General features: G+C 47.8%; 1 protein-coding gene and 1 long non-coding RNA gene across 3 annotated transcripts in view; one reads left to right on the top strand and one right to left on the bottom strand.

Moving 5' to 3' along the window:
- Nucleotides 1-9,423: 9,423 nt before the first annotated feature.
- Nucleotides 9,424-19,133, bottom strand: LOC307208321. 2 transcript variants are annotated; one of them, XR_013835090.1, is made up of 4 exons: nucleotides 18,983-19,133; nucleotides 14,105-14,214; nucleotides 13,881-13,954; nucleotides 9,424-9,516 (listed from the first exon to the last, which is right to left on the bottom strand). It is a non-coding gene; the product is annotated as an uncharacterized lncRNA (long non-coding RNA). The 2 variants fall into 2 exon arrangements; XR_013835091.1 differs by lacking the exon at nucleotides 18,983-19,133 and adding an exon at nucleotides 15,435-15,790.
- The window catches only part of GPC4 (glypican 4), a 107,618-nt gene continuing 96,573 nt past the window's right edge, over nucleotides 15,869-26,913 (top strand). The window contains exon 1 of the mRNA XM_079962808.1: nucleotides 15,869-16,290. Within this exon, the coding sequence (XP_079818934.1) occupies nucleotides 16,101-16,290 (190 nt within the window). The 5' untranslated portion in view covers nucleotides 15,869-16,100. The remainder of the gene's footprint in view (nucleotides 16,291-26,913) is intronic.

The raw sequence follows: 26,913 nt of genomic DNA, 5'->3' as shown, positions 1-26,913 counted from the left end.
TTCAAAAGCCCCCCAGTCCTCTCTTTCTGACCACACTCCTTCTGAGTGTTTCTGCTCAGCTGTAAGGTCTCTTTGGAGGGTCGAAAATGGAGTGTGGAAACTGGCCTCTCAATACCAGGTGCTGGAACGTCCTCTGGAAGAGGGTCTGCAGCCTAGGGGCTCTGCTTCTCGGAGGCATCTGGTTGGCTGCTGAGAAGCAGAGATGTCCAGCTTCCAATCCATCAGGGCTTTTCTGTTTGGTGACCCAGGGCTGAATCAGCCACAAGAGCCAGGATGGAGCCCCACATCCACTTTGCTTGGCTCACGGGGAACCCATCCCATTTCTCCTGGAGCCACCAACATCTCGCTTCAGCAGACTGGCTCTCTCTCGCCTTGATTTGGTGATCTGCTCAGCTCCCAAGCAAAAACAAAACCAAACCCAAACCCCTTTGTGTTATTCAGGTTTTCTGGTAATCCTGTATCTCTCCCTTCCTCCCTCCCTCCCTCCCTCCTAGGTTGTATCAAGCCACAAATAGCAAGCTGCCTTGCATGATTCCGCCCCCCCCCCCTTGTCAGCACCCCCACCCACTTCCTCTCGCCCTCCCTTTTTATCTCCTCTCTTTGGAATGAAAAATGTACTACACCCTGCTGGGCTGTCTTTAAAATTCACATTGTCCCTGGGAAGAAAGGCTGGGATGGCTGTGGAGCTGAGAAAGCAGGGCTCACTCAAAGTTGGCAGGCCAAGAGGCTGAAAGACTTCGCTCTTTCTCTCTCTCTGAAGGGCTTTGCAGCCTTAACTTCATGAGAACTTGGAGCTCAGTTTGTCCCCACACAGGAGCGTAAAAGCTGCCAATGAAGCAGAGAAGAGCTTTTGATTAGGACTGAGGAAAACAATAAGCCGTTCACCCACCAGTCCAGCCTTTAAACACACACACACACACCAACCCCCCCCAAAAAAACCCCCAAAACCCCCGAGAAGCAACAAACCTTCAGACCCCCCTGCTACAGGCTATGCTTCTCACTGAAAACTTAAATCAGTTTAACTGAAAGGAGGGTGGGCAGTTAGGCGTTGGGAATCTTCATAATCTGCAGATGACGGAGAAGCAAAAATATCTGACATTCTGAAAAGAGATGGCTTCCAGCAGCCTCCCCTAAACCGGTACCCTTGGGATGGCTTGGACTTCAGCCATCACATCAGTAGTGGCCTTGGGAGTTGTAGTTGTAACCATCTGTGGGGCAGGAGAGTTGGGGGAGGCTGGGCGAAGGGGTGGTGGCAGAGACAAATATGGAGGTGCTGTGCAGATTTGTGTCACTTCCAATATTTCTTAGAATCATAGAACTGTGGAGTTGGAAGGGACAATGAGGGCTATTGAGTTTAACACCCTGCAGTGAATGAATCCTTTGCCCAACAAGGGACTCAAACCCATTTGCTGGAGTGCCTTTCCCAGAAAGCTGCAGGGAGCAGACAGTGGTCAAATGGGTTCAGAATATGTATGCACTGGGTGGTATTCAAAGCTGTCCAGGATGGAAATTTTTCTATGTAGGGTTGCCAACTTACATGGGGGGGGGGGGATCAGGCATAACTTGCTCTTGTGCCTTAACAGCCAACTGATCAGTGGCAAGCAACAGGTGGCCATGCTTGTGCCCATGGTGTGAAAGGGCTTGCTTGCTGATTCCTGCAGATTGGTCCTCTGCTATAAAGGAACAGCTAAAGAGGAATGTTTACCAAAACAGCTATTTTGACATATTATAAAATTAATATTTGTTCTAGAGAAGTTCTGTTTCCTCCTTGGCATTTCCCTCTGGGATGATTTAGATGTGTATTGAATTGCTTCGTGGTTTTTAGTTCCTTATTTAAAAAAAGAAAGATTTCTTATCATTTTTTGAATTATTGCTTGCTTGAGATTCATTGTGTTTTTTTCTTTAAAAGCTGTACACTACAGTTGTACAGGTGCTCTTCTGAAACCAGGTACTATGCCTCATATATATTTTATTATCAGTAAATAAGACATGTTCATTGTTCAGAGTCCTTCGCATGCATAGATCTCAGTAATCCTCGCAACAACTCTGTAAGGTCCTTTGGTGTAGTTATCCCAATTTTGCAGGTGGGGGACTGAGACTGAGAGAGATGTCAAAGGTCATGCAGTAAATTCAACCCAGATCAAAGTCCAGTCCTTCCTAGGATGACTTTGGTCAGAGGTCTCCCAGTGCATGTATACTCACAGAGGCTCCAGTTCAAAGAAGGTGAGCTGCGTTTTATGCCTATTGAAAACAAATGCATCACAACTCACTTAAGACCCGTTTGTATCAGTGGGGTTGAAGCATCCTGTTGCACACCACCCCAGTCTCTGAGTGGTGCAAGATTTCGGGGCTTCCAGACACTCACCCAGGGTCATGTTTCCATTTGGAAATGAGGGACAGCAGAGCCTGTGGAGTCTTTATGATATATGGTTTATTTATACATATATGTGACCTGAGCCTATGATGGAGGGGCTCACAGCATCAAAACAACAAAAGGTTCTTCTTTCTCCTTTGCTGCAGCCTTGGATTCAAATTGACATCTGTCTGGCTCTGGGCTCCAGCTTACTGCATTTTACAGACTGCCACTTCTCCCTGAACTCACATCCCAGCAGAAACACTAAAACTCTCCTTCAAAGGCCTTTGTCTTTGTAACTAACTTTGTTGTCTGGCACAGAGTCAATCCCTTTGTCACCCTAATGCACCCATCTTTAGCAGGCCATTAGCAAGCTGGCTTCTGGGTTGGATTTTAATATGCTAAATCCAGCATCTGACACCCAGAAATTAGAAGGGGAATCCTAGCACCCTAAAAATTCTTGTTCACACCTGCAGAGGCATTCTGAGGTATCAGCATGCTGAGCAAAACAGGCCTACTTTAGTCTGACTGTGCAGGGCTGTGATTATGGTTGTGTGTCCACCAGCATGTCTGGCTCAAAGTCTTTTAAATGTGTTTTCCGTACATACATGAAAACTGTGTGTGTGCACATACACACAGAGTCCACAGTTCTTAATAATAATAATAATAATAATAATAATGATAATGATAATAATAATAATAATTTTTTATTTATACCCCGCCCTCCCGAGCCAAGGCCGGGCTCAGAGCGGCTTACAAGCAATAATAAAAACAAGATGAATGATTATAAACTTAAAAACAAAAATAAAATACATTAAAATAATGGAACATTAAAATATTAAAGTGTAGCCTCATCGCAGGAGGAGAAGGAAAAGAAAAAAGAAAGAGACGGAGGAATCAAATTGGCTCCAAGCCAAAGGCCAGGCGGAACAACTCTGTCTTACAGGCCCTGCGGAAAGAAATCAGATCCTGCAGGGCCCTGGTCTCATGAGGCAGAGCGTTCCACCAGCCCGGAGCCAGAGTTGAAAAGGCCCTGGCTCTGGTCGAAGCCAATCTAACTTCCTTGGGGCCCGGGACCACTAGGGTGTTGTTATTTATGGACCTTGAGGCTCTCCGTGGGGCATACCAGGAGAGGCGGTCCCGTAGGTATGAGGGTCCTAGGCTGTGAAGGGCTTTAAAGGTCAAAAGCAGCACCTTAAATCTGACCCTGTACTCCACCGGGAGCCAGTGCAGCTTGAAAAGCACTGGGTGAATATGCTCCCATGGCAGAGGCCCCGTGAGGAGCCTCGCTGCAGCATTCTGTACCCGCTGGAGTTACTGGGACAGCTTCAAGGGCAGCCCCGCGTAGAGCGAATTACAGTAGTCAAGCCTGAGATGACCGTCGCATGGATCACTTAAGAAACTGCCTTATATTGCATCAAAGCATTGGTCCACTAATTCAGTGACTAACTCTGGTTTAGTGACTGCCAACACCTCTCCAGGGTTTCAGACAGGGGCAACTCCTAGTCCTGCCTAGAGATCCTGGGGATTGAATCATGGACCTCTGTGGCTGCCCTATGTCTGGGTGCTACCAGAATTTCAAAGGTGGAAGTGACATCCAGGGGGAAGGCAGCGGTTTGCCCTGGAACCAAGAAAAACTCAACAACTTTGTGGGTGTTTGGATTTTTACTTCTTGAAATATGGCCACCCTACAGATGCTTTTTCACTGAGCTTTAGTCCTTCCTTTAGGAACAGAGGATACTCAGTTATATGGAGTCAGAGCATCAGTTCACTAAGCTCAGTACTGGATTCAGCTATGGGTCTTTCCCAGCCTGACTTGGTGACATCAGAAGTTGAGCAAGGGATCTTCTGCATGCAAAACAGATGGCTTTCCCTTAAGACATAGGAATGCAGGGAGCTGTCTTATAGAGTCAGACCATTGCTCCATCAAGCTCAGTATTCCCTGCACTGACTGACAGTGGCAGACAGGGGATACTGCCTGGAGATCCCATGGATTGTACCCAAGACCTTCTGCAGGCAAACCAGGTGCTCTAATCCTGTGCTAGAGCCATTCCACAACCTAGAGAAAGTCCAATTCAACTTAATGGGTGCTTCTCAGTAAGCATGCATAGGTCTGGGTTGTAACTAATTGTGTAGTTGCCTGAAGGGAAAAAGAATGTGCTGTCCACTGGACAGAGGCCGCTCCTTTGTTCTTTCGGACAGGCAGCCTGGTGCCAATTTCATCTCCATCTGATGAAAGGGTGGTCAAGAGACTGGCATGTCCTCTTCACAAATGCTTCGCTGGATCATACCAAGTAAAAGCCCATCTTGTGCAAAGCTCACAAACAGAATGAAGACAGCCACCCTTTCATGTTGTTTATTCTTACGACCTGGTACACAAAAGCAGTTCAGTGTTTCTGTAGGTGGAACTTCCAGAAAGGATTCCATGGCAGGTCTACTTTCAGCAAAAAACAATGGAGAGGGGTGTGCAGGCTGTTTTTGTTTGTTTGTTTTGCACCTTAAAAACCAGCGGCACAACAAACTTCCATGGACTATAGTCCACTTCATCAGATGCACAAAGTGTTGTCTTGAATCGCAAGTATATCTTCCTATATAGATAGAAATGTAAGGTTCTCAGCACGTTCTGTGATGAACAGCAGGCAAACAGGCAGAGAAGCAAGGAAGCAGCACGGGGCAGGTGCCATAGGCAAGCTGCTTAACAGGGGGAGGACACACTTTACAAGGCAGCTTAGCAAACTGCTCCCCCCTGCTTTAAAAAATGGGTGGGACTTTGGGCAAGTTGTTAGGGCTTGGTTGGGTGTGGAGGAAGGGTGGTTTGCAAGGGGGTAGGTGTGGTGGGTGAGTGGAGCAAGCAGTGGCTAGACAATCTCTCTCTCTTTTTTAAAAAATAATATTTATTACTATTTAAAAAGGAAAAAGAGACAAGAGAGAAAAAAAAGAAGATCAAGAAAAAATAAAACAATACAATACAATATGTAAACCATACAAAACACAACCTTAACACATTATCTAACACAATGAACTAAACAAAACAAAACAAAAAACAATTTAAAAACATACATCATACCTTTTCCGTGTTCTAACTTTCATTCCCTTATATCATCAACCTCCTCTCACCTCCCTCTTTGTATTCCACTTCCATTAATTGTTTCAGCAATTCCTTTCCATCTTTCTCCATTTTCTATCATATAACTATCTTAACCTATTTTTAATCTTATTTCCATTAAAATTAGTATACTTATTTAAGCTTAACTCCTTATAGCATTTCTATTAAGGCCATAAAAATTCATTCCAACATTTTCCTGTCACTCATTAATTTTTCAATATTTCTATATATAGACTTTAAATCTTCCAATCTTCTTCCACCATCTCCTCTCCCCGGTCTCGGGCTCTGCCAGACACTTCCGTCCACTCCATACAGTCCATCAACCTGGAGATCTTATGTCCGAGGCTCTTAACTCTTTTCCACATCCCTTCTGCAGTTCTTCTTCATATTCTTTGATGTTAAAGAGCAGATCTCGAGGAAACGCCAATCCAACGACACCTCCACACCCTCTCAACAGGTCAGCCAAATTTCCACAATTAAAGCTAGGATCCATAAAGTATTTCAGGGCATATTTCAAAATTCCTCGAACTCCAAAGGCCCCCCGAGCTCCAATATCCTCCTGACCCAAGTCCATATTCCAAAAGTCAGTTAATCCCTGCATAGAGGGATCTTTCCAACTTTCCTTTTCCAGTCCAGGCCGGGTTCCGATCTTCAGAGTCTGACTTTTTCTAGTTTCAATCATAAAGGGCCTCAACTTATAGTCTTCAATTTGCCTCTGTAAGACTAAGGCTCCCCCTTGTATTGCTTTAGGTTCGACAACAGCAACTTTCTCCTTCTCTTTTTCAACAATTTGTCCTGTTAAAATAGATTCCTGTGCCAAATCCTGAATAATTTCTGTACTGGTGCTCACTTTTGGTCCCAAAATGTCAGTTTTAGTAGTCATAACATCCATTTTTTTATGAAGCTGTTCCAACAAATAGTTTATCTTGCAAAATGCAGTTACTAAGGCTTCTCCTGTCGTCATTCTCGAATGTCCAAGGTCAGTCTCTAGTTCCCACACTTCTTATCAAGCAGCTGGAGGTTTCCCAGCTCCACTCTTGTAACAGTTTCAAAAGCTCCCTCTAGAGGGGAACAGTCTCCACTTGTATCAATCCTTTCAAAGAAAGTTCAAAAAGTAAAGTTGGTTTCAATTTTCAGTTACTTTTCCTCCCTTTTAAACGCAGAAGCGGACAATGGAAATATTTCTCTTATTCAACCGACTGTCAACATCCGTTCTCTTCGCTGTCAATGAACTCTCCTAAAACGTCAATCACTGTCAGTCCGTTCCCAGGTTCAGAGCAGTGGCAATTTAATTCTAATCACTCTCTCCTGCAGGATACACGGTCCAAAATTTCCCCCCTCTTCTCCTGCTTCCAAGGGGGGTCTAATAATTTCAATCAATGGAAGTTTAATCCTTTACATAAGGCTTTCCAAGACCTTAAATTGTAAGCTCTTTGCTTCAGTCTATTTACAAAAGGGGAAGGCGGACTTCCTGTTTTGAACCTTCCCCGTTCGATGTCAAATTAAGGTATTTAAAGATCCAATTTTCCGTAGTGCTCACGGGTTGTTGTTTAAAGTCCAATTGTCCACAGGAAAAAGTCAGCGCTCTCCGGCAGCAGCAATGCGGCTTCACTCCGTGGAAGAAGCAGTCGATTCAAAGCACCGCGCCGCTCACCCCACGTCGCTCCGGATCACCAAAACAGGGTTTCCCCGCGAGTAGGGGAGGCGCAAAGGGTGCCAGCCGAATCCCAAGTTCACAGGCTTCTTCCGCCTATGATTTCAGTGGGTCTCCACCTTCGCCGTGGCGGTTCAGACCCTACTTTCCACGGAGCAAGTTCCTCCCGATCAGAGAAGCTCCGCCATTGCCGGAGGCGCTAACCCCAATCTCTCTCTCTCTCTCTCTCTCTCTCTCTCTCTGTGTGTGTGTGTGTGTGTGTGTATCTCAGTATAAAGGCATTGAGCTGCCCTGGTAATAGCTGCTATAAGTACCTATCCTCTGATAATCATCTGACTCACTGAAAGGTACATTTGGCATATGCACCATAGCTCAGCGGTAGGGCCTCCTTTTGCTTTCCTTCCCCAGAAGCATCTCTAGCTGGGGCTGAAAATCATTCCAGTTGAAACCCTGGGCAGCCACTGCCAGTCAGAGTACAGCATAATGATCCAGATGAGCAAGTGTTCTAACTTGGTATATACTTCCTATGCATTGCCTATAAGAATATTCTCTTCAGCATCTTGTTCTCACAGTGGCCACCCAGATCCTTGTGGGAAACCGGCAAGCAGCACCCGAAGACAAAAGCCCTCTTCCCTCCTGCGGTTTCCAGCAACTGGCATTCAGAAGCATTGCCGCCTTCAATCACTGTGGCTAGTAGCCATTGACAGCCTCCATTATCTTGTCCAATCCACTTTAAAGCCATCCCAGTTTGTGAATATCACTGCCTCCAGTGGCAGTGAGTTCCAAAGTTTAAACATGCACTGTGCTGAGAAGGACCTTATTTTCCTTGTCCTGAGACTTTCAGTATTCAGCTTCATTGGATGCCCATGAGTTCTATCTGATCCCAGAAGAAGCGCCCCATTTCATACATGCATCTAGACTCTGGCACTGAAAACAGACGCAAGCTTTGTTTGATGAAACCTGCTCTCTCCACCTTCCCCATCCTTGTCCCTTTGTCTCCTCAGCCCACCAGGATACAGAGGCCATACTGAGAAACCTGTTTATCCCAATCCTAATTGTATGACACATTCTGCAGGAAGATCAGTTTACTTTGTTAATTCCAAAATGGGGAGGAGAAGTGGGGGAGCGGGGAGGGGGGAGAGAGAAACCAAGTGTTGTTCTGGTGACATGAAAACCAGCTTTTTGTAGCCCTGGCAGAACCTGACATAAGGTAAATAGTTTAGGTTTGCTAGTGACTGCTGCTCTCTCGCTTTCTCCCTGCTTCCTGTCAAATTGCACATAGTTTTTAATATCATCTGATCACTTGGGCAGAAAAGACGAAAGTACCGTAACTTGTTCATTTAGGAAGTCACTGACCAGTAACAACAATGCTTGCACTGTGGCACCAGTTCAAGTCAGTCAGATGAATGGGGAGGATTTCAACTTCTGATCCAATCTGAGGCATTGTTTTGTTTTTAAAGCCTTTCACACATCTTATGTTTCACAAATAGAGTTTAAAAGTGGACTTGGAGGACAAATGGGATATCCCCCCTCTCACCCATATTGTTCAGAATATTTGTGTGTGTTATACCGGAAAAGATATCAAATGGGCACCATCACTTCCCTGTAACAATGAAAAGAAAATACCGAGAACCAGCAGCGACAACCAGAGAATCTGCAGATTCACCAGCAAGGTATGTGAGTTTCTAGCATCTTTAACAGCGAAGAGATCAGTGCCCAGTATCTTTGGAGTTCTCTGCTGCTTCATTGGGAGCCTGTGAAGAGAAGCAGAATAACCAAACCTTTGTTTTACATCTTGTTTGCTTTTACTTTGTTTTGTTGTTCTGGCCTGGAAATTTCTCTCATGTTACTGCTTTTATGATTTGCATTCTTGTCTTTTTCTGAAAATAATATATTTTTTTAAAAAAAACATCTGTATCACTCAGAGCTCAGTGAACAGCCTGTGAAAAATAGCAGCTGTTCCAAAGCAAAACAGGTGCAGACCTGATCAGTAAACTGTAAGACACAACGTGTAGCTACAATGAGGAAACTTTTCCAAGTCTCTGTCGCTTTGTAAAAAAATTCCCAGATACATAAGTCATTGTTTCAACATCACAACGACCCTGTGAGGCAAGTCAGCTCCTCTCCCCCTGCCCAGGGTTACACAGCTGAGAAACTGAGGCCAGGAATTAGTGCTTTGCCCAAGGCCTTCCCATAAGGCCATACTCAAACCGGGATAAAACAATAATTGGTCAGCAATCGATTTAATGATGCTGTGGGAGGAATGGCGCACGGTATAAATGCCAGAAGTTTAAAAATGTTACCTGTGCCTTCTTTGTGCCTTGCAGCAGTGAGGATGCTCAGGTGCATTCATCTTTTCCCCCATGGGCTTGCATCTCTTTCCCCCTGCAGGGTGAAAGGTTGCTGGAGAGGGAGGATAGTTTGGATATGGAAGTTAACAAGCATCCTCCTCCCCTTCTTCCTTGAACATTCTTCTGCTCCATGGCTGCTTTGAATTCAATTAGTTATTGGGCGAAATATGCATTGCATTGAGCATGGCATCTAGTCTGCCAAGGGAGTTGGGGGACTTATCCTTCATTTCCAGAGGAAGAGTGGCAACCAAAGCATGTTACAAAACATGTTACTTCAATGGGACTTCATATCCGTTTCCTTGAGAAAGAGTGTGGCCAGAGATGGAAGGGAAGTGGGACTGAATAGGCAGGGCTAGAGCAGCGATGGGGAACCTGAGGTCCTCTAGACTCCAACTCCCATTAGCCCCAGCCAGCATGGCCAGTGACCAGGGACCACGGGAGCTGGAGTTCAGCAATGTCATTGCAGGGAGTTGGACTGGATAACCCTCAAGGTCCCTTCCAGCTCTACAGTTCTCTTATTCTAGAGGGTCACATCTGGCTTACAAGAGAGAGGGAGAAATGGGGGGTGCTATAGCTCCATGGTAGAGCACCTGCTGAGCATGCAGAAGTCTCCAAGTAGGACTGGGGGAGACCCACTACCTGAAAACCTGGACAGCTGCTGCCAGCCAGTGTAGGCAATGCTTAGCTAGAAGGAGGCAGTTTCCTATGTATGGAGAGTCTCTGTACCTTTTCCTCCCTCTGACAAAGGTGTTTCAGCAGATTTCTGAAGCTTTGCCCCACATAACAACAACTGCTCTTTTCAGGCAGCACAGAGATGTTCCTCTGGGATAAAGTGCCCTCTATTAACCAGTTGGTCTCTTTACTCATGAGTTAAAGGCAGAAGAGTCAAGGAGGAGAGACTTGCAAGATCCTACATGTTTCCTGAGCCACTCCATTATGATGTTCCTCTCTGGCAGTGGTGAAGGGTGAGCCAGCATAGCCAGACACCCTAAACCTTCAAAAGGTTTGGGAAATTGATGAGTTTGGTTTGCACGTTCCAGAATGTGGCCAAGGGATGTGAGGGCAGTGCTTACTTGTCGGATTGGGGGGTGGGCTGGGCTGTCAGAGGTGCAGTTAAAGGTAAAAAGGTAAAGGACCCCTGGATGGTTAAGTCCAGTTGAAGGCAACTAAGGGGGGCAGCGCTCATTTTGCTTTAGGCTGAGAGAGCTAGTGTGCGTCCACAGACAGCTTTCCAGGTCATGCCATTCCAAGAGCAATCTATACATTTTTGGCCACAGACAGCTTTCCGGGTCACGCGACCAGCATTATTAAGCTACTTCTGGCACAATCGGACACCGTGACGGAAACCAGAGCACACAGAAATGCCGTTTACCTTCACGCTGCAGTGATACCTATTTATCTACTTGCACTGGTGTGCTTTCAAACTGCTAGGTTGGCAGGAGCTGGGACAGAGCAACGGGAGCTCACCCCATTGTGTGGATTCAAACCACGGAACCTTACGATTGGCAAGCCCAAGAGGCTCAGTGGCCTAGATCACAGCGTCACTCGCTCCCCTAGGGTCAGAGGTGCAAGGCAGGCCTGGTCCAACAAGTAGACAAGGTGCTTGGTTAGTTGTTTAACTCTATCATTGTTGCCAGTGACAGGAGGTGGTGCTTGAGGGGCTTCCTGCCACATTTGAATAATAATAATAATAATAATAATAATAATAATAATTTATTTATACCCCGCCCATCTGGCCCAGTCACTCTCAGAGGCTTCCAACAAAATATTAAAATACAATAGTCCATCAAACTTTAAAAGCTTCCCTAAACAGGGCTGCCTTCAGATGTCTTCTAAATGTGAAATAGTTCTTTATCTCCTTGACATCTGATGGGAGGGCGTTCCACAGGGCAGGCGCCACTACCGAGAAGGCCCTCTGCCTGGTTCCCTGTAACTTGGCTTCTCGCAGCGAGGGAACCGCCAAAAGGCCCTCAGCACTGGACCTCAGTGTCCAGGCAGAACTGGGCGGGTGGAGACGCTCCTTCGGGTATACTGGACCAAGGCAGTTTAGGGGTAGAGGACCCGAGGCCATTTAAAGGTCAGCAGCAACACTTTGAATTGTGCTCGGAAACATACTGGGAGCCAATGTAGGTCTCGGCAGCCTCTCCCAGTCACCAGTCTAGCTGCCGCATTCTGGATTAGTTGTAGTTTCTGAGTCACCTTCAAAGGTAGCCCCACATAGAGTGCATTGCAGTAGTCCAAGCGGGAGATAACCAGAGCATGTACCACTCTGGCGAGACAGTCTGTGGGCAGGAAGGGTCTCAGCCTGCGTACCAGATGGAGCTGGTAAACAGATGCCCTGGACACAGAATTGACCTGCACCTCCTTGGACAGCTGCGAGTCCAAAATGACTCCCAGGCTGCGCACCTGGTTCTTCAGGGGCACAGTTACCCCATTCAGGACCGAGGAGTCCTCCACACCAGCCCGCCTCCTGTCCCCCAAAAACAGTACTTCTGTCTTGTCAGGATTCAACCTCAATCTGTGAGCCACCATCCATCCTCCAACCATTTCCAGACGCTCACACAGGACCTTCACTGCCTTCACTGGTTCTGATTTGAAAGAGAGGTAGAGCTGGGTATCATCCGCATACTGATGAACACCCAGCCCAAACTCCCTGATGATCTCTCCCAGCGGCTGCATGTAGATGTTAAAAAGCATGGGGGAGAGGACAGAACCCTGAGGTACCCCATAAGTGAGAGCCCAGGGGTCTGAACACTCATCCCCCACCACCACTTTCTGAACACGGCCCAGGAGGAAGGAGCGGAACCACTGTATGACAGTGCCCCCAGCTCCCAGCCCCTCTAGATGGTCCAGAAGGATGTTATGGTCGATGGTGTCAAAAGCCGCTGAGAGATCCAGCAGAACTAGGAAACAGCTCTCACCTTTGTCCCTAGCCCGCTGGAGATCATCGACCAGTGCGACCAAGGCAGTTTCAGTCCCATGGTGAGGCCTGAATCCCGACTGGAAAGGATCCAAATGGTCCGCTTCTTCCAGGCGTGCTTAGAGTTGTTCAGCAACCACTCGCTCAGTCACCTTGCCCAAGAATGGAAGATTTGAGACTGGGCGATAGTTGGCCATATTGGCCGCATCTAAAGATGTTTTTTAAGAAGCGGTTTGATGACTGCCTCTTTCAGCGGGTCTGGGAAGGCTCCCTCACCGAGGGAAGCCTTCGCCACCCTGCGAAGCCCGTCTCCCAGCCCTTCCTGGCTAGCTTTTATAAGCCAGGATGGGCAAGGATCAAGGAGACAGGTGGTTGGTTTCACTTGTCCAAGCAGCCTGTCCACATCCTCGGAGGTAAGAGATTGGAATTAATTCCACGCAGCTTGACTAGACAGGACTCTAGCACTCTCCCACCCCGGCCCTGCTCCCATGGTGAAGTCTACCTCCTTCCGAATCTGAGTGACTTTATCTGCAAAAAACTTTGCAAAATCATTGCAGGAGATCATGCGACCTGTACTGGGCCCCGATGGAGCAGGGGCGAACTACCTGAAAGAGTCTCCTGCTGTTGTTATCTGCAGATGCAATAGAGGCGGTGAAGAAAGTCCTCTTTGCCGTCACTATCGCCACTTGGTAGGCTCGACATTGAGCTCTAACCCGTGTCCAGTCAGATTCAGAATGAGTTATCCGCCGCCGGTGCTCTAGCCGTCTCAGTGAAAGAAGCCCAGTTGGCCATGGGTGCTCTGCATCTTGACTTGGAGAAAGGGTGTTTGTTTATAGAAAGCGGCTTTGTTGGGTATAACATTGGAGTGGATGAAGTGAATTTTGTTTATATACAGTGGACTTACCTTCTGAATTTTATTTTTCTCTCTCTCAACCTCTTTTTAATTTTTATTTCTCTCTTTCTCTGTTTTTAATAATTTCTCCCTCCATTCTCTTTATATTTTTATTGTATTTAAATCAAAGTCTTAGTTCGGATAGAAAAAGAGGAAAATATATTTGATATTAAGTTTTGCATTTTTCTCTATAAACCCTAATAAAATTTATTCAAAAGAGAAAGGGTGTCATTTGGGCTGCAACATTTCTTAAGATAGCCTTTCGCCTGGGAAAAATGTGTGTGTTTTGTCCCCATGCCTTGGAAAAATTGCTACTCCTTAGGAATGTAAGGAAATAGATCATAGAATCATAGCAACTTTAAAGTGAAGGAAAATGTGTTTAGGCATGACAGGAGATTTTCTATTAAAATTGCTATAGGCAAGTTTACATCTATTTTTTTTTTTTAAATGGGCATAGCCAATCATGGGAGGGGTGTGGTTAAAGATAGAGAGGCGGGGCTCCAGGAGATGCTAACACCACTGATGCTTGGGGTATGTGTGTGTGTGTTTGTGGAAGCACGCATGCACATGTGCAAAGACAACCAATTAATTTGAATTGGTTTACCTGCCAATCAGAAATCACCACACGGAAAAGATCTGCATCAAAATCCATTTGGGTCACTGACTTTTAACCCAGGCCTGCAGGAAAACAAAGAAAAGTTGGGAGTACCAGGAATCTCCCCCTCCCTCTTAATAATAACTAATAAGCCTCCAATAGAAGGAGTGTAGAAATTGCAAATCTGATGGAGTTAGTAAATAACAGACAAGACACACCACTGAGCGTAACACCTGTTTATTATTGTAAAGGCATCTGGTTCCTTAGCTGTTGTGTCAGCACCACAAAAATGTCAAAGTTGCCAGTAAAACACACACACAAGAGGGTAAAGATGAGGCCAAATCTGTTTGAAAAACAAATGAACTTGTTACAAAACACAGCTGAGTGAAAAACAGGTGACTTAATAAATTTGAACCAAAGACAGTGGTACCTCGGGTTAAGAAGTTAAATAATTCTGGAGGTCTGTTCTTAACCTGAAACTGTTCTTAACCTGAAGCACCACATTAGCTAATGGGGCCTCCTGCTGCCGCCGCGCCACCGGAGCACAATTTCTGTTCTCATCCTGAAGCAAAGTTCTTAACCTGAGGTACTATTTCTGGGTTAGCGGAGTCTGTAACTTGAAGTGTATGTAACCTGAAGCGTCTGTAACCTGAGGTACCACTGTAGTGTACAGCCCTGTGCATTATGTGTTTCCACAGAAGTAAGTCCCAAGGGATGCAATAGTTTATTTTCTAGCTACCTGTAGTCTGAGATGTGTGTTTTCAGGGTCCACCTTATTCCTGGGACTGAACTCTCTTTTAACTGTCCTTAATTCTGAATATAATGATGTAACCTGCTCTGGGATGTGCTAGTGAAGGCTGGATGGTAATAATAATGGTAATAATTTTATTTATTGCATTTATAGCTCCTCCTCCTCATTCTATCCTCACAACAACCTGTGAGGTAGGCCAGGCTCAGACACTGGTCCAAGGTCGCCCAGTGAGCTTCCTGGTTGAGCAGGGATTTGAACTCTGGTCTCCCGGGTTCCATAATGTCACTTAGCTGTAATGAAGTAAGCTCGATGGCAGCCTGCCATGGAACCAACACGAAAGGAAATGAACAGAATTGTAACCTAAACATGTTGCAGGATACATATTTAGCTGCTGGTGGTGTCAATAAATGCTCATTTTCTTTTCTGTCATTGTAATAAGACTTCTTGGTGTAGGGAGCGGCTACCCTACTACCTGAAAACGACCCCCCCCCCGCGTCGACTTCATTCGGGCTTCCTTCTGCAAACACCTCACCAGGAACAGGCTGAGCGGATCCAACCCTCCGCCTACTTTCAGGGTTTAACAGTGCCCGCTCCATTCTCCCCTCGCACGTCTGCTCAAAAGTAAGACCAATTGTTTTCAACGGGACTTGCCCGCAGGTGAGCAACCGCAGACTTTTCCCCGCCTCCGTCAGAGCCATTCTATGCACGGGACTTCTGAAACAAGTCCCAGGAAGGCTTACTCGCGAGGAAGCGCATGGAAGATTTTTGCAGCCTACGGCGCGCCGGGAAACACCCACCCACGGACCCCTCACCTGTTCCTTAGGTTCTCATTGAACTCAATGGGTCTCTCTTCTGGCGCAGACGGAGGGGGAGGGGCGTGCGGCTTGCCAGGATTGTAGCGGCGGCCAAAAATCTGCTTTTGGAAGGGAGGGGCACCCTAGGGAATGGAAGCGAGACCCGCGCAATCTATTTTATTTTTTTTAAAAGAGCCCCTGCGAACTCTCAGCCGCTTCTCTCTTATCTTCATTATGGGCAGGGGCGGAGGGAGGGAGATTCGCGATTGGGACCAGCCCACCCATCACTGCCCCCTCTCCGCACTCCCATCCCGCCCCCGAGCGCGCCTGCCGGCTTCCCCGCGCGGAGGGAGGCGCGCGCGCGCGCTTGGAGAGGCGGAGGCGAAGGCGAAGGCGAAGGCAGGGCTCCAGCTCCACTCCGCCCCGCCGGGCTGCTCCTGCTTTTCCTGGGGGCCGCCGCCGCCGCTGCCTCTCCCGGCTGCTGTTTCTGCCGCCGCCGCCGCCGCCGCCGCCGCGTCTTTCCCTCCGAGGCGCCTAAAGTTTCTTCTCCGCAGCGGAGCCGCCGAGGACTCGGTCGTGGTGGGGAGCCTCGCCGCGCGCGGCAGGGCGCCCTCGCCGTCCTCCGCCGGGCCGTGTGGCCAGCGGCGCCCTCTCCTCTCCGGAGCCCGCGTGCCTTCGTCCAGCATGTTGGCCCGCCCACGGCTCCGGCCCCCGGCCACCGCCGCCTGGGGCCGGCCGCTCCTTTGGCTGCTTGTCGCCGCCGCCGCCGCTTCGTCGTCGGCCGAGCCACGCTCGCGAAGTTGTTCCGAAGTCAAGAAGCTCTACGTGGCCAAAGGTTTCAGCCAGAGCGAGGCGCCCAGCCACGAAATCAACGGTGAGGGGCGGCGGGGAGTTAGGGGGGTGGAGTAGCCGTTGGGGACCGGCTTTGGGTCATTTTCTGCGGGGTGGGGGAAATGGAAGCCTTCTTTGTCGTCAGTTCTAGAGTAGGCTCGGGGTTTAATTTTATTATATTCCACGACTCTTTCTCGCTCTACCAAGACTTTTCCAGGGGGGCCGTCGCTTTTCTCTCCCTTCTCCCCGAGGTTTTGCCAAGAGCTTTCAGCCGGCAACTTTTGTCCTTGGACACCCCCGGGGCTTTACTCGCTCCCCCCCAAAAAACCACGTCAAAAACAGTTCTGATTTGGCAACCCATGCTGTCTGAACTGCCTTGGAAAACAGGGCCTCGTTGGGGTGGGTGCGGGAAATGGACCCCAAACTCCTCGATACCGTTTGCAAACTTGGGACAAGGTTTGCAAGCCCGACGCCGTTCTTCTGTGGAAGTTCGATTTGGAGCTCAATCCCAGGAGCGTCTACTTGCATGTAAGCCTCCTGGAGCTCAGTGGAATTTACCTCTAGGTAGGCGCGTGTATCCCCAAAGAAAGAATTGGGGAATGGGGATTTGGGTGAAGGAGAAAAATTTGCCCCCCGTTCTCTCTTTCTTTATCAAGTTGTTGCTTGTGTAAGGCTGGGGGCGTGCGGCGGCGGCCGTGTGGGGAGAGCTGAGGGGGAAATCTCCAGTGAACAAATTGGCAAAAAGCTGTAGCCTTTTATTGCAACCCCCCAACACACACGCACACAAACGCACACAATTACAATTTAATTGTAATCTGGGTTCCTGAGTTTTCCAAACACACTTTTCAAGAGAGCCCTGGATTGCAGACATCTCATTCTTTCTTTAAACAACTTCAGTTTCGGAGCAGCTGAAAAGCGGAGGGGTGAAGAGAGATTATTTGGTGAGGAAATCACCTCCCGTCTCTCTCCCCCAGCCCCCCTTCGGATCTACTAAATGAATTCAGGCAAACCGTGGAGGAATTTGCTGATGGAATTTGCAACAATTGATGCCTCCCAAACCATGTGGCTGTTGCTCTCTTCTCTACCCCCCCTTGCAGTGGGGTGGAGTTTCTAGCAAGGAAGCTGAACTCGGGATTGGTGGGAAAGAAGGTAGACTGCATTTACATTTCCTTGGCAATTGAGAAGCCTCTGCCATTGAGAAGGCCACACAGTATTCCTACCCCCCTGCTGCTTTTTTTGTCGTAGCAAAAAGAAAGAATTCAGTAACTCCTAAGTAGTTTCAGGAGGCAAACCATAAAGAGGAGACATGGCTGATCACCTTGGCCATTGCCTTGACCCGCGTTTCAGGCAGTTGATGAAAATTGATAATGGCCTGGAATAGCCAGGATGCCAAGAAGGATGGTGAAGAAAAACTTACGAAGAGCCTGGCCAACATGGTCAGGCCAAAGGGGCCCAACTAGGCTAGCACCCTGTCCTGCCAGTAGCCAAGCAGATGACCCTGTGGGAAATAGCCTGCAAGCGGGACCCAAGGGAAACAGCCCCCTCCCCACTAGCAGCCCCCAGCAACTGGGAGTCAGAAGCAATACTGCCTCCAACAGTGGAGTGAAGAATCTAACCACTGACACTAAGCCACAAATTGCCTCCTCTGCCTCCTCCAGGAACTTGTCCAGTCCTCTTTTAAAGCCATCCAAGTTGGTGGCCATCATAGGAGCCAACTCCTAGGGGTTGAAGGGTCTTCTCTCCTCCCCCCCCGTAAAATATTTGAGCCCCCCCCAATAAATAGGCATTGCCATTCAAATGGTGTTTATGTGCTGCGTCGTGTGAACAGTTATGTGGGGCAGGGCTTACCTGTCCCCCCAAATATTTTATTCAAGTTGGCATCCCTGGTGCCCATTGCTACATCTTGTGGGAGGGAGTTCTAGAGTAAAACTGTTTTGTGAAGGAGTCTTCTGACATTTGGCTTCGTTGTATGGCACCTGGTGCTACTCATCCAGCCCTGCATGCCCTGCTCCCCCCCCCCCCCGATATATTTATCTTTAAATGAAAGCAATTAACATGCCCTCTGTATTTTTGTCACATTGCAAAAGCCACATTTAACTTGTTTGCTGCTTGCCAGATTGTGCAGCTAGGCAGCCCCCCACACCCCAAGCTGCCGTCACCCCCTTGGGAGAGCATCACTTTAACTGGCCGATGAATTTTGGCGGACTTCTTGCCGAAATGTGAGACTCTCCCTGCAGGAAGTTCTTGGCCTTTCTCTGGTTTTACATTTGGACCCCACCAGGCTTTATAAATAGGCATCCTGACTTTTGCCTCTTGCCCTTTAGAAGAGAGTTATTAGCAACACTTCCTAGGGAGGAGGGGTGGGAAAGAGAGGTGTTGATCCTCCCCCCCTCCTTAAGAATAAAGAGAGGCTGCATGCATTGTTCCGTACTTTTAAAGCTCATTCAGAACAAATCCTATTCCTAAAAAGAATTCTGGGCACTGTAGTTTTACCTCTCACAGTTACGGTTCCCAGCAACTTTTAACAGGTTGCAGTGAGGGGTCAAAAATGTGTATTGAATGTGCTTTAAAGGTATAGTGTATGCCCAGCCAGCTGTTACTAGGGGATGGCCTCCTGCATATAGGACCCTGTTTTAACTGTCCCATCTAGCCCAGGACTGTGTGCCAGCCTCCCTGCTCTACAGATTACACTTCCATTCAACCCCAGGTCAAGGATGATGGGAGTTTTAGCTTACCAATATCTGGATGACACCTGGTTGGTCTTTGCTGACTGGTGGCAGCCAATCAGCAACTCTCCAGGATCTCTGCCAGAAAGAGGTCTTCCCCAGCAGATATTCTGCAAGATTGACCCTGGGAAGATGTGCATGCACTGCTGGCCCTCTGAAGGGAGAACGAAGGAAGAGGCCTTACGCAGGGGCAGCCTGCTATTTAGCTTTCCCGCACTTCCCAGTCTTTGACTGGCAGTGACCCTCCAGGGCGTCTCTCTCCTCACTTACAGCCCAGTTCCTTTAAAGCTGAGGAGGACTGGGTTTGAATCCCTACTTCGCCAAGCACTTTGGATCGGTCTCTGTGCATTCCCTTCTTGTTCTGTGCCAGTAAATGGGAGGTGGCGGTGGCAAAACCCTACTATTTAGGGGTTTTAGAAGCTGATTTCTGTGGAGTTTGGTCCTTTGTCTATCTAGTTCATTTCTGTCTGCATGCTAAATGGCTGTCCAAGGAGTCTTATTCCATCCCTGCATAGAGATGCCAAGGCTGAACCTGGGACGTTTTGCTCTGCTACTGAGCTGAGGCATCTGTGAGAATAAAATGGATTGTAAGGCACTGCGTAAGATCAGTACTGTCCTGCTATCGAAGAAGAAGGACAAATCTCTGAGGTCTTATCCTTACAACGACCCTGTGAGGTAGGCCCGTGTTCTTATCCCTGCCCCCCAACATATAAATAGAACAGTCCTCTGTATAGAGGCTAAGTCCCACCAACAAACAGGGCTTTCTTCCAGGCGAGGCTTCTGGGGTCTCAGCTTCTCCAAGTTTATAATGGAGGTGAGGCTTGAATGGATCCTTCTGGATTCACAGCTCAGTCTTGTTGTGATGTTTCTCAAGGCTACCCGAGAATGGGCCACAGAAGCTGAGTGGCAGAGCATTTGCTTTGCATGCAGAAGGTCTCAGGTTCAAGTCCCAGCATCCCCAGGTAGGATCTGCTGCTTGAAACCCTGGAGAGCTGCTGCCAGTCTGTGTAGACAGCACTGCGGTAGATGAACAAATGGCTGCTGATTCAATATGAGGCACTACTGGCAAAGAAGGGTGCTTTCTTTTTCTAGAGTTCAGAACTGCTGTGCCCTTCCAGATGTTGCTCGAAGACAGTTCCCATTGCCCGTGGCCTTTGGAGGGCCACTGATGCTCTTCTCCACCACAGCCTTAGAGATGGTGCCAAAACCAAGGAGGCCACTTTGCGCCACCAAAATGCACCACTGGGAATGTTCATGGATAGCATTTGTGCAAATCATATGCTCGCAGGTGACTTTGAACAGGCTGCTCCTGTTGCTGCTGTTGTTATATTTATTTATATCCTGCCTCTTTCCCTGACAGGCGACTTACTGCTAAAATAGAAGCAGCTAAAAATACAGGGAAAAGCAATCATTTTTTTAAAGAAACGCACACATTTAAACATCAGTAGAATATGGATGCTTTAGCTGATATTACTGCATTGCAGGGGGTTGGACTAGATGATTCTCAGGGATTTCTTATAGCTCTACAGTTCTATGATTCTACACCCACCCACCCACCATTACAATAAAAAGTCTGGGAGCAGACACCAAGAAGGCCCTGTCCCACGTCCCTACCAAGTAGACCCGTGAGGGTGGTGGGACTGAGAGTAGGGCAAAAGCCTCCCAAAAATCTCAGAACCTGGGCACGTTCACATGAGTGAATATGCTCTATCAGATAGCCTGGACCTAGGCTGTATAGTGCTTAATAGGTCATAGCCAGCACAGTTTGAATTGAGCCTGGAAACAGACCAGCAGCCAGTGGAGCTTTTCTGCTGCCATGGTGCAGTTGGCTGAGCCATGTGTCAGTCTCCAATTATCCAAGAGCAAGCTTCTCGTTGCTGTTTCAGAACTGCAGAACACCCCCTTTGCAGCTTTGCCTTGATGCATTTGTGTGACAAAGGTACCTTGCACACTTTAAGCAAGCAAAACCGTCGTCACTGCGCTTGCACCAAAATGTTTTATTTCTCCCCACAACAAGCCTCTTTTTCACAGTTGCTTGTTTCAAGGTTTTTTCCCCCCACCCCCTCCAAAAAGAGAGAGACTGCTGCCTTTATTTTCCCTTCTGAATGACCTACTGGACTGCATTCTCCCAAGGAACAAAGGATGTGCCTTTTTAGCCGGAGCCTTTGAGAGACCACCAAGGACTCTCACCCTGGTGGTGCCATTTCACACTACCCCCACAATAACAAAAATGCATGACTGAATGACTCAAAAATGTGGAGGGTTAAGGCATTCATCTGAGTCTAGGACACTGTCACAACACAGACAGCCCCTAAGTAAATACCTTGACACAGCAGGAAGTAGGGAGTGGGAGTAAATCTTCACTGTTGCAGGTGTCCTCCAGGTAGCTGTGGCATATCCTCTTTCCTTGCCATGAACAAAGACAGTGTTAGTTATTTTTTGTGTCTTGGGGAGGTGCCAGAGTTCAGAGGTAGAGCATTTGCAGGAAGACCTGAGTTTCAAACTCCACCCCCTGCATTTCCGGGTAAGCTGGGAGGGAGGACTGGCTGAAACCCTGGAATGTCAGACTCTGCAGACAATACAGAAGGAGATGAGGCTATGCCATTTATTTATTTATTTATCTATATTTATTTATTTATGATAATAATAATTTCAATCTGACTTCCCACCCACCCCTCAAGGAGCTCAAGGTGACCTATGTGGTTCTCCCCCTCATTTAATCCCCACAGTGGCCCTGTAGGGTAGGCTGAGAGGCAGCAACTGGCTCAAGGTCACCCAGTGAGTTTCATGGACAAGTGGGGATTTGAACCCTGGCCTCCTAGGCCCTGGTTCAATGCTTTAAAGTGCTGCACACATCGGCTCTGTCTCATTTATTCAGCAGCATGGAATGTTGGAAGGTGACCACTGCAGGGTCAGCAGTATAGGGCGGCTTCCTATCTTTCTGTGTCTTAAAGGAAGGGCCATAGATCAGTGATGGAGCCCAAGCTTTGTGTGACAAAAGCTGCGACATTCAAGGCCTGGCATCACCATTTAGCAGGACCAAGTACAGTGGTGCCTCGCAAAACGAAAAGAATCCGTTCCGCGAGTCTCTTCGTCTTGCGGTTTTTTCGTCTTGCGAAGCAAGCCCATTAGCGGATTAGCGCTATTAGCGGCTTAGGGGCTTAGCGGATCAGCTGATAAGCGGCTTAGCGGCTTAGAAAAAGGGGGGGGGGAGGAAAAAAAACCCTGCAGGAACTCGCAAGACATTTTCGTCTTGCGAAGCAAGCCCATAGGAAATTCGTTTTGCGAAGCACCTCCAAAACGGAAAACCCTTTCGTCTAGCGGGTTTTCCGTCTTGCGAGGCATTCGTCTTGCGGGGCACCACTGTACAATACATAAAGCCATGGGGAACGGGGGGTGGGGGTGGGCAGGCGGGGGGAATCCTATAATATATGAATATAAAATAACATGGAAATAAATATACCAGCCGTATAGGTAGTGGCGAACAACAATAACAATGTTCAAATAATAATCAAAGCAGTTTTCTGACCACAAATTAGCAAATAAACTGTAGTGAGTGCTGTGGAGACATCTTGGAAGACCTTGAGGCTGATGATCCTGCGGAGGGTCCCAGTGGGGTGGGATGAACCATGCTGGGCCCTGGGAAACATCAGAGTTGTCTACAGAGGATGTGGCAGGTGAGGAAACAGATTCAGGGGAGGGTTCCAGTAAACCAGCCTTTCTCAACCCTGGGTTTCACCTGGCCTTACCATGAAGTGGCAGATCCAGTGCACACAACATCGCTAACAGATGGCAGAGGGGCCAAACTGCCTTGGAGAAGCAGACTTTGTGATATACAGTGGTACCTTGGGTTACATACGCTTCAGGTTACACATTCCGCTAACCCAGAAATAGTGCTTCAGGTTAAGAACTTTGCTTCAGGATAAGAACAGAAATCGGGCTCTGGTGGCACGGCAGCAGCAGGAGGCCCTATTAGCTAAAGTGGTGCTTCAGGTTAAGAACAGTTTCAGGTTAAGAACGGACCTCTGGAATGAATTAAGTACTTAACCTGAGGTACCACTGTATCATTAAATTGTGATGTTTAGCTGCTGATATATCATGATGTTGAAAACCAGATATCGTCTGCCCTGGTGGCAGGAAGTGAACCTGGAACCTTCTGAATGCCAAGCAGGTTCTCTGCCACAGAGCTATGGTCCTTCCCAGCTGGCATTCCGCGCCCCCCCCCCGCCTCGGTATCTTTTTTCTTCACCCTGATGCTGCTTCTCTCTCTTCCTTGGGATCTCCTTGCCTCTCTTCCTAATCAGAACATAAGAAGCGCCCATCTCAGTCAGGCCAATGATCTGTCCAGTCCAGTATCTTGCTCTCATTATGTCCAACCAAATCCATGTAGGAAAGTCACAAGCAAGACCCTTTCAGCTATTGGTTTCTGAAAACCATCCAAGCTGGTGGATATCACTGCCTCTTGTGGGAGTGAGTTCCATAGTTCAACTGTGCACTGTGTCTAATGCTCCTTCCTGCAGTTGTCATTCAGTGGTAATAGCAGCCATTGCATCTTTGTTGCTTGTTGATTTACACATTTGTCATTGCAGCCTTGGCTCCTTGCCGTTTGCTTCCAGGCCTGTTGGGCAAAACTTCACCCCTTTCTGTTCCATTGCTGGGCGTCCAAATCAGTCCTCCTTGTTTTCCTGCATTTTCGAGATGCTTGGTGGTGGGTCAGGTCAGCCGATATGAAGCTCAGAATCTTTCCCGAAAGGAAATGAAGCAAACGCCAGAGAATGTTGTCTGGGGAATCCAGCTTTTGATTACCCTTGCATTTGAAATGCATTTGATTATCCTTGTTCCTCTGAAGTCAGGGCTGCAGCCGTGCGCTAATCTTCCACTTGCGTCACTGCATTTCTGCAGAGGTGGCTCAATCCTGGTGCAAGAGCATAAAATAAGGAGAGTCCTAGTGGATCAGACCAAAATCCTATTTGTCCCATGATTGCATTGCCCACAGTATCCAGCTGGCTTTAGGAGCTCATGAAGCAGGGCATGTGAGCAATAGTGCTCTCTCTCCCTCTCCCACTCTTGTCCCCCAATTTATATGAAGAGCACTGAGGGATCAGACCAATGGCTCATAGTGCACCATCCTGTTCTTACAGTGGTCAACCTGATGCTCATTATGGGAATCACACAATGCACAGAAAGCTTTTAACATATCTATGGAATTATATTGAACAGATATTAATTATTGCTTCATGTGTTTGGCATTACAAGCAATATACCGTATTTTTCGCCCCATAGGACGCACTTTTTCCCCTCCAAAAATGAAGGGGAAATGTGTGTGCGTCCTATGGGGCGAATGCAGGCTTTCGCTGAAGCCTGGAGAGCGAGAGGGGTCGGTGCGCACCGCAGCTTGTGGCTCCCGCAGCTTGTGGAGAGTTGCCTGCATGCTGAAGGCTGGGCGCGCTGAGCTCAGCGCGCCCAGGCTTCGCGCAGCTCTCTGCAAGGCGCGGGAGCCCGCCGCTGGACTCCCACGGCTTGCGGAGAGTTGCCTGTTCTGGGGTCGGGGGAAGCTCGGGCTGGGGGGGGGAAAATAAAATTTCTTCCCTTTATTTCCCCCCCAAAAAACTAGGTGCGCCATATGGGACGGTGCGTCCTATAGGGCAAAAAATACGGTACATAGACACTGATGATGAATGTATTTGGAAACAGATGATTTATGCTAGCTACTCCATTTGTTTTTTCTTATCAGCATCTGATGCTGAACACATGGCTATTCACATAAATTGAATTTTCAAATCAGCCTTTTTGTGCACATTTTGGTTTTCTTTTGCATTGTGGGAAGCCTGCAAGCAGGAACTGAGCAAAACGGTAGCCTCCCCTGACTTGTGATTCCTTCATTGAGTGCTCAGATGCATAGTAGTAGTTGTTGGTAGTGTTGTCCTCCAGGAATTTGTCCAATCCTCTTTTAAAGCCATCTAAGTTGATGGCTCTCGCTACATCCCCTGAGAGCAAGTTGCATGCCCTGTGCGTAGAAGTCCTTCTTTCTAGGCACCTTTGTCCTGCCCCTTCCAACATTCAGCTTTATTGGATGGTCCAGAGTTCTAATACTGGGAGAAAGAAAAGCTTATCACTATCTGCTTTCTGTGTGTAATTTTATACACCTCTGTCACACACAAACTGTACTTGCCATGCAATCTAAGTATCCCTTTCTTTCAGGGAAGTTGTTCCAGCCCCTTAATCATTTCGGATGCTCTTCTCTGAACTTTTCCCAGCCCTGCATTGTCCTGAGGTGAGGTGATTGGAGCTGTAAACAGTATTCCAAGCACAGTTTCAAAATACTTGTCAGTGCAGCGTGATTTCTGGCCCCTTTCCTAATTGTCCCCAAGATGGCATTTCCTCCCCACATCTGCTGCACCATGGGTCAGCATCTTCATTGAGCTGTCCATTAGGACCCAAGAGTCTTCTTCTTGGCTGGTCACAAGATGTCATGAGCGTAGATTTGAAACTGGCATTCAGACTTGGTGGTGTTTCCAGGACGTCTCTTCGCTGTCAGATTTTGCAGGGTGAGCTGTGTGTCTGCCTGGGCCCTGTGTGAGGGTGGGAGTAGATGCATGGAGTCCTGGGCTCTGAGAAGGGAGGTATGTTAGAAGGAGAAGGAATTGATGCTGTTATATATTTATTAACAATTTATATTACTGTAGCATCCATGCATGCAACACTCTGTATTTCTGTAACATTCCCTTATGTTATTATTGTTTTAGATACTTTTACATGTTAAGCAGTATGGAAATGGTCCAAATAAGAAAATAACATAGGTGACACTTGTTCCCCACACACCCCAAGTGTATATCAGTACATGTGAAAAGGATAAAATAATAATAATAAATTTTATTTATATCCCACCCTCCCCAGCCGAAGCCGGGCTCAGGGCGGCTTAGATCCTTGTGACATGGAAGCAAAGAAGCCTAATGCAATTAAAGGCTGCATTGACTGAAGTCACCGTATTTTTCGCCCCATAGGACGCACCACCCCATTTTTATTTCCCCCCTCAGGCGCGGGGCTGGCGCGGGGGAAGCCCGAGCTTCCCCTGACCCCAGCCCCCAGAACAGGCTGCCGCCCCAAGCCTCGCGCGCCCGGCGGGACCTCCTGCCGGGCGCAGGAGGCTTGCAGACACCTGCCCGAAGCACGGGGCGTCCTCCGGAGGGCACCCCGTGCTCCGGGCTGCAGGCTGCTGCCTGCAAGCCTTGCGAGCCCGCGGGAACTCCCCCAGGCTCGCAAGGCTTGCGGATAGCTTCCTGAAGCCTGGAGAGCAAGAGGGGTCGGTGCGCACCGATGCCTCTTGCTCTCCAGGCTTCAGCGAAAGCCTGCATTCGCCCCATAGGACGCACACACATTTCCCCTTCATTTTTGGAGGGGAAAAAGTGCATCCTATAGGGTGAAAAATATGGTAATCACACCTGGAGTCCTGTGTCCATTTTTGGGCCCCACAGTTCAAAAAGGGTATTGGCAAACTGGAACGTGTGCAGAGGAGAGCGATCAATATGATCAGTGATCTGGAAACCAGGCCTGATGAGGAATGGTTGAGGGAGCTGGGCATGTTTAGCCTGGAAACAAGGAGACTGAGAAGGAGATATGAGAGCCAAATATCTAAAGGATTATTACACACAGGATGGAGGAAACTTGTTTTCTCCTGCTCTGCAGGGTAGGTCTCAAACCAATGGCTTCAAGAAAGGAGATTCCAACTAAACATTAGGAAGAACTTCATGATAGTAAAAGCTGTTTGATAGTTGAACAGTCTTCCACTTCCATGTTTCTATGATCACTACATGAAACAGTGAACACTATTTCATTTCAAAGCATAACATGATAAATCAAACAATGTCTTTTGATAGTACTAACACCATAGCCCTTTAAATTTATTATGAAATTTCAGTCATTAAGACACATATCCATTG

The sequence above is a fragment of the Podarcis cretensis genome, assembly GCF_951804945.1.
Source record: "Podarcis cretensis genome assembly, chromosome: Z".
In the NCBI taxonomy this organism is placed as follows: Eukaryota; Metazoa; Chordata; class Lepidosauria; order Squamata; family Lacertidae; genus Podarcis; species Podarcis cretensis.
The sequence above is the reverse complement of the archived record's forward strand: the minus strand, read 5'-3'. Positions and strand labels throughout refer to the sequence as shown.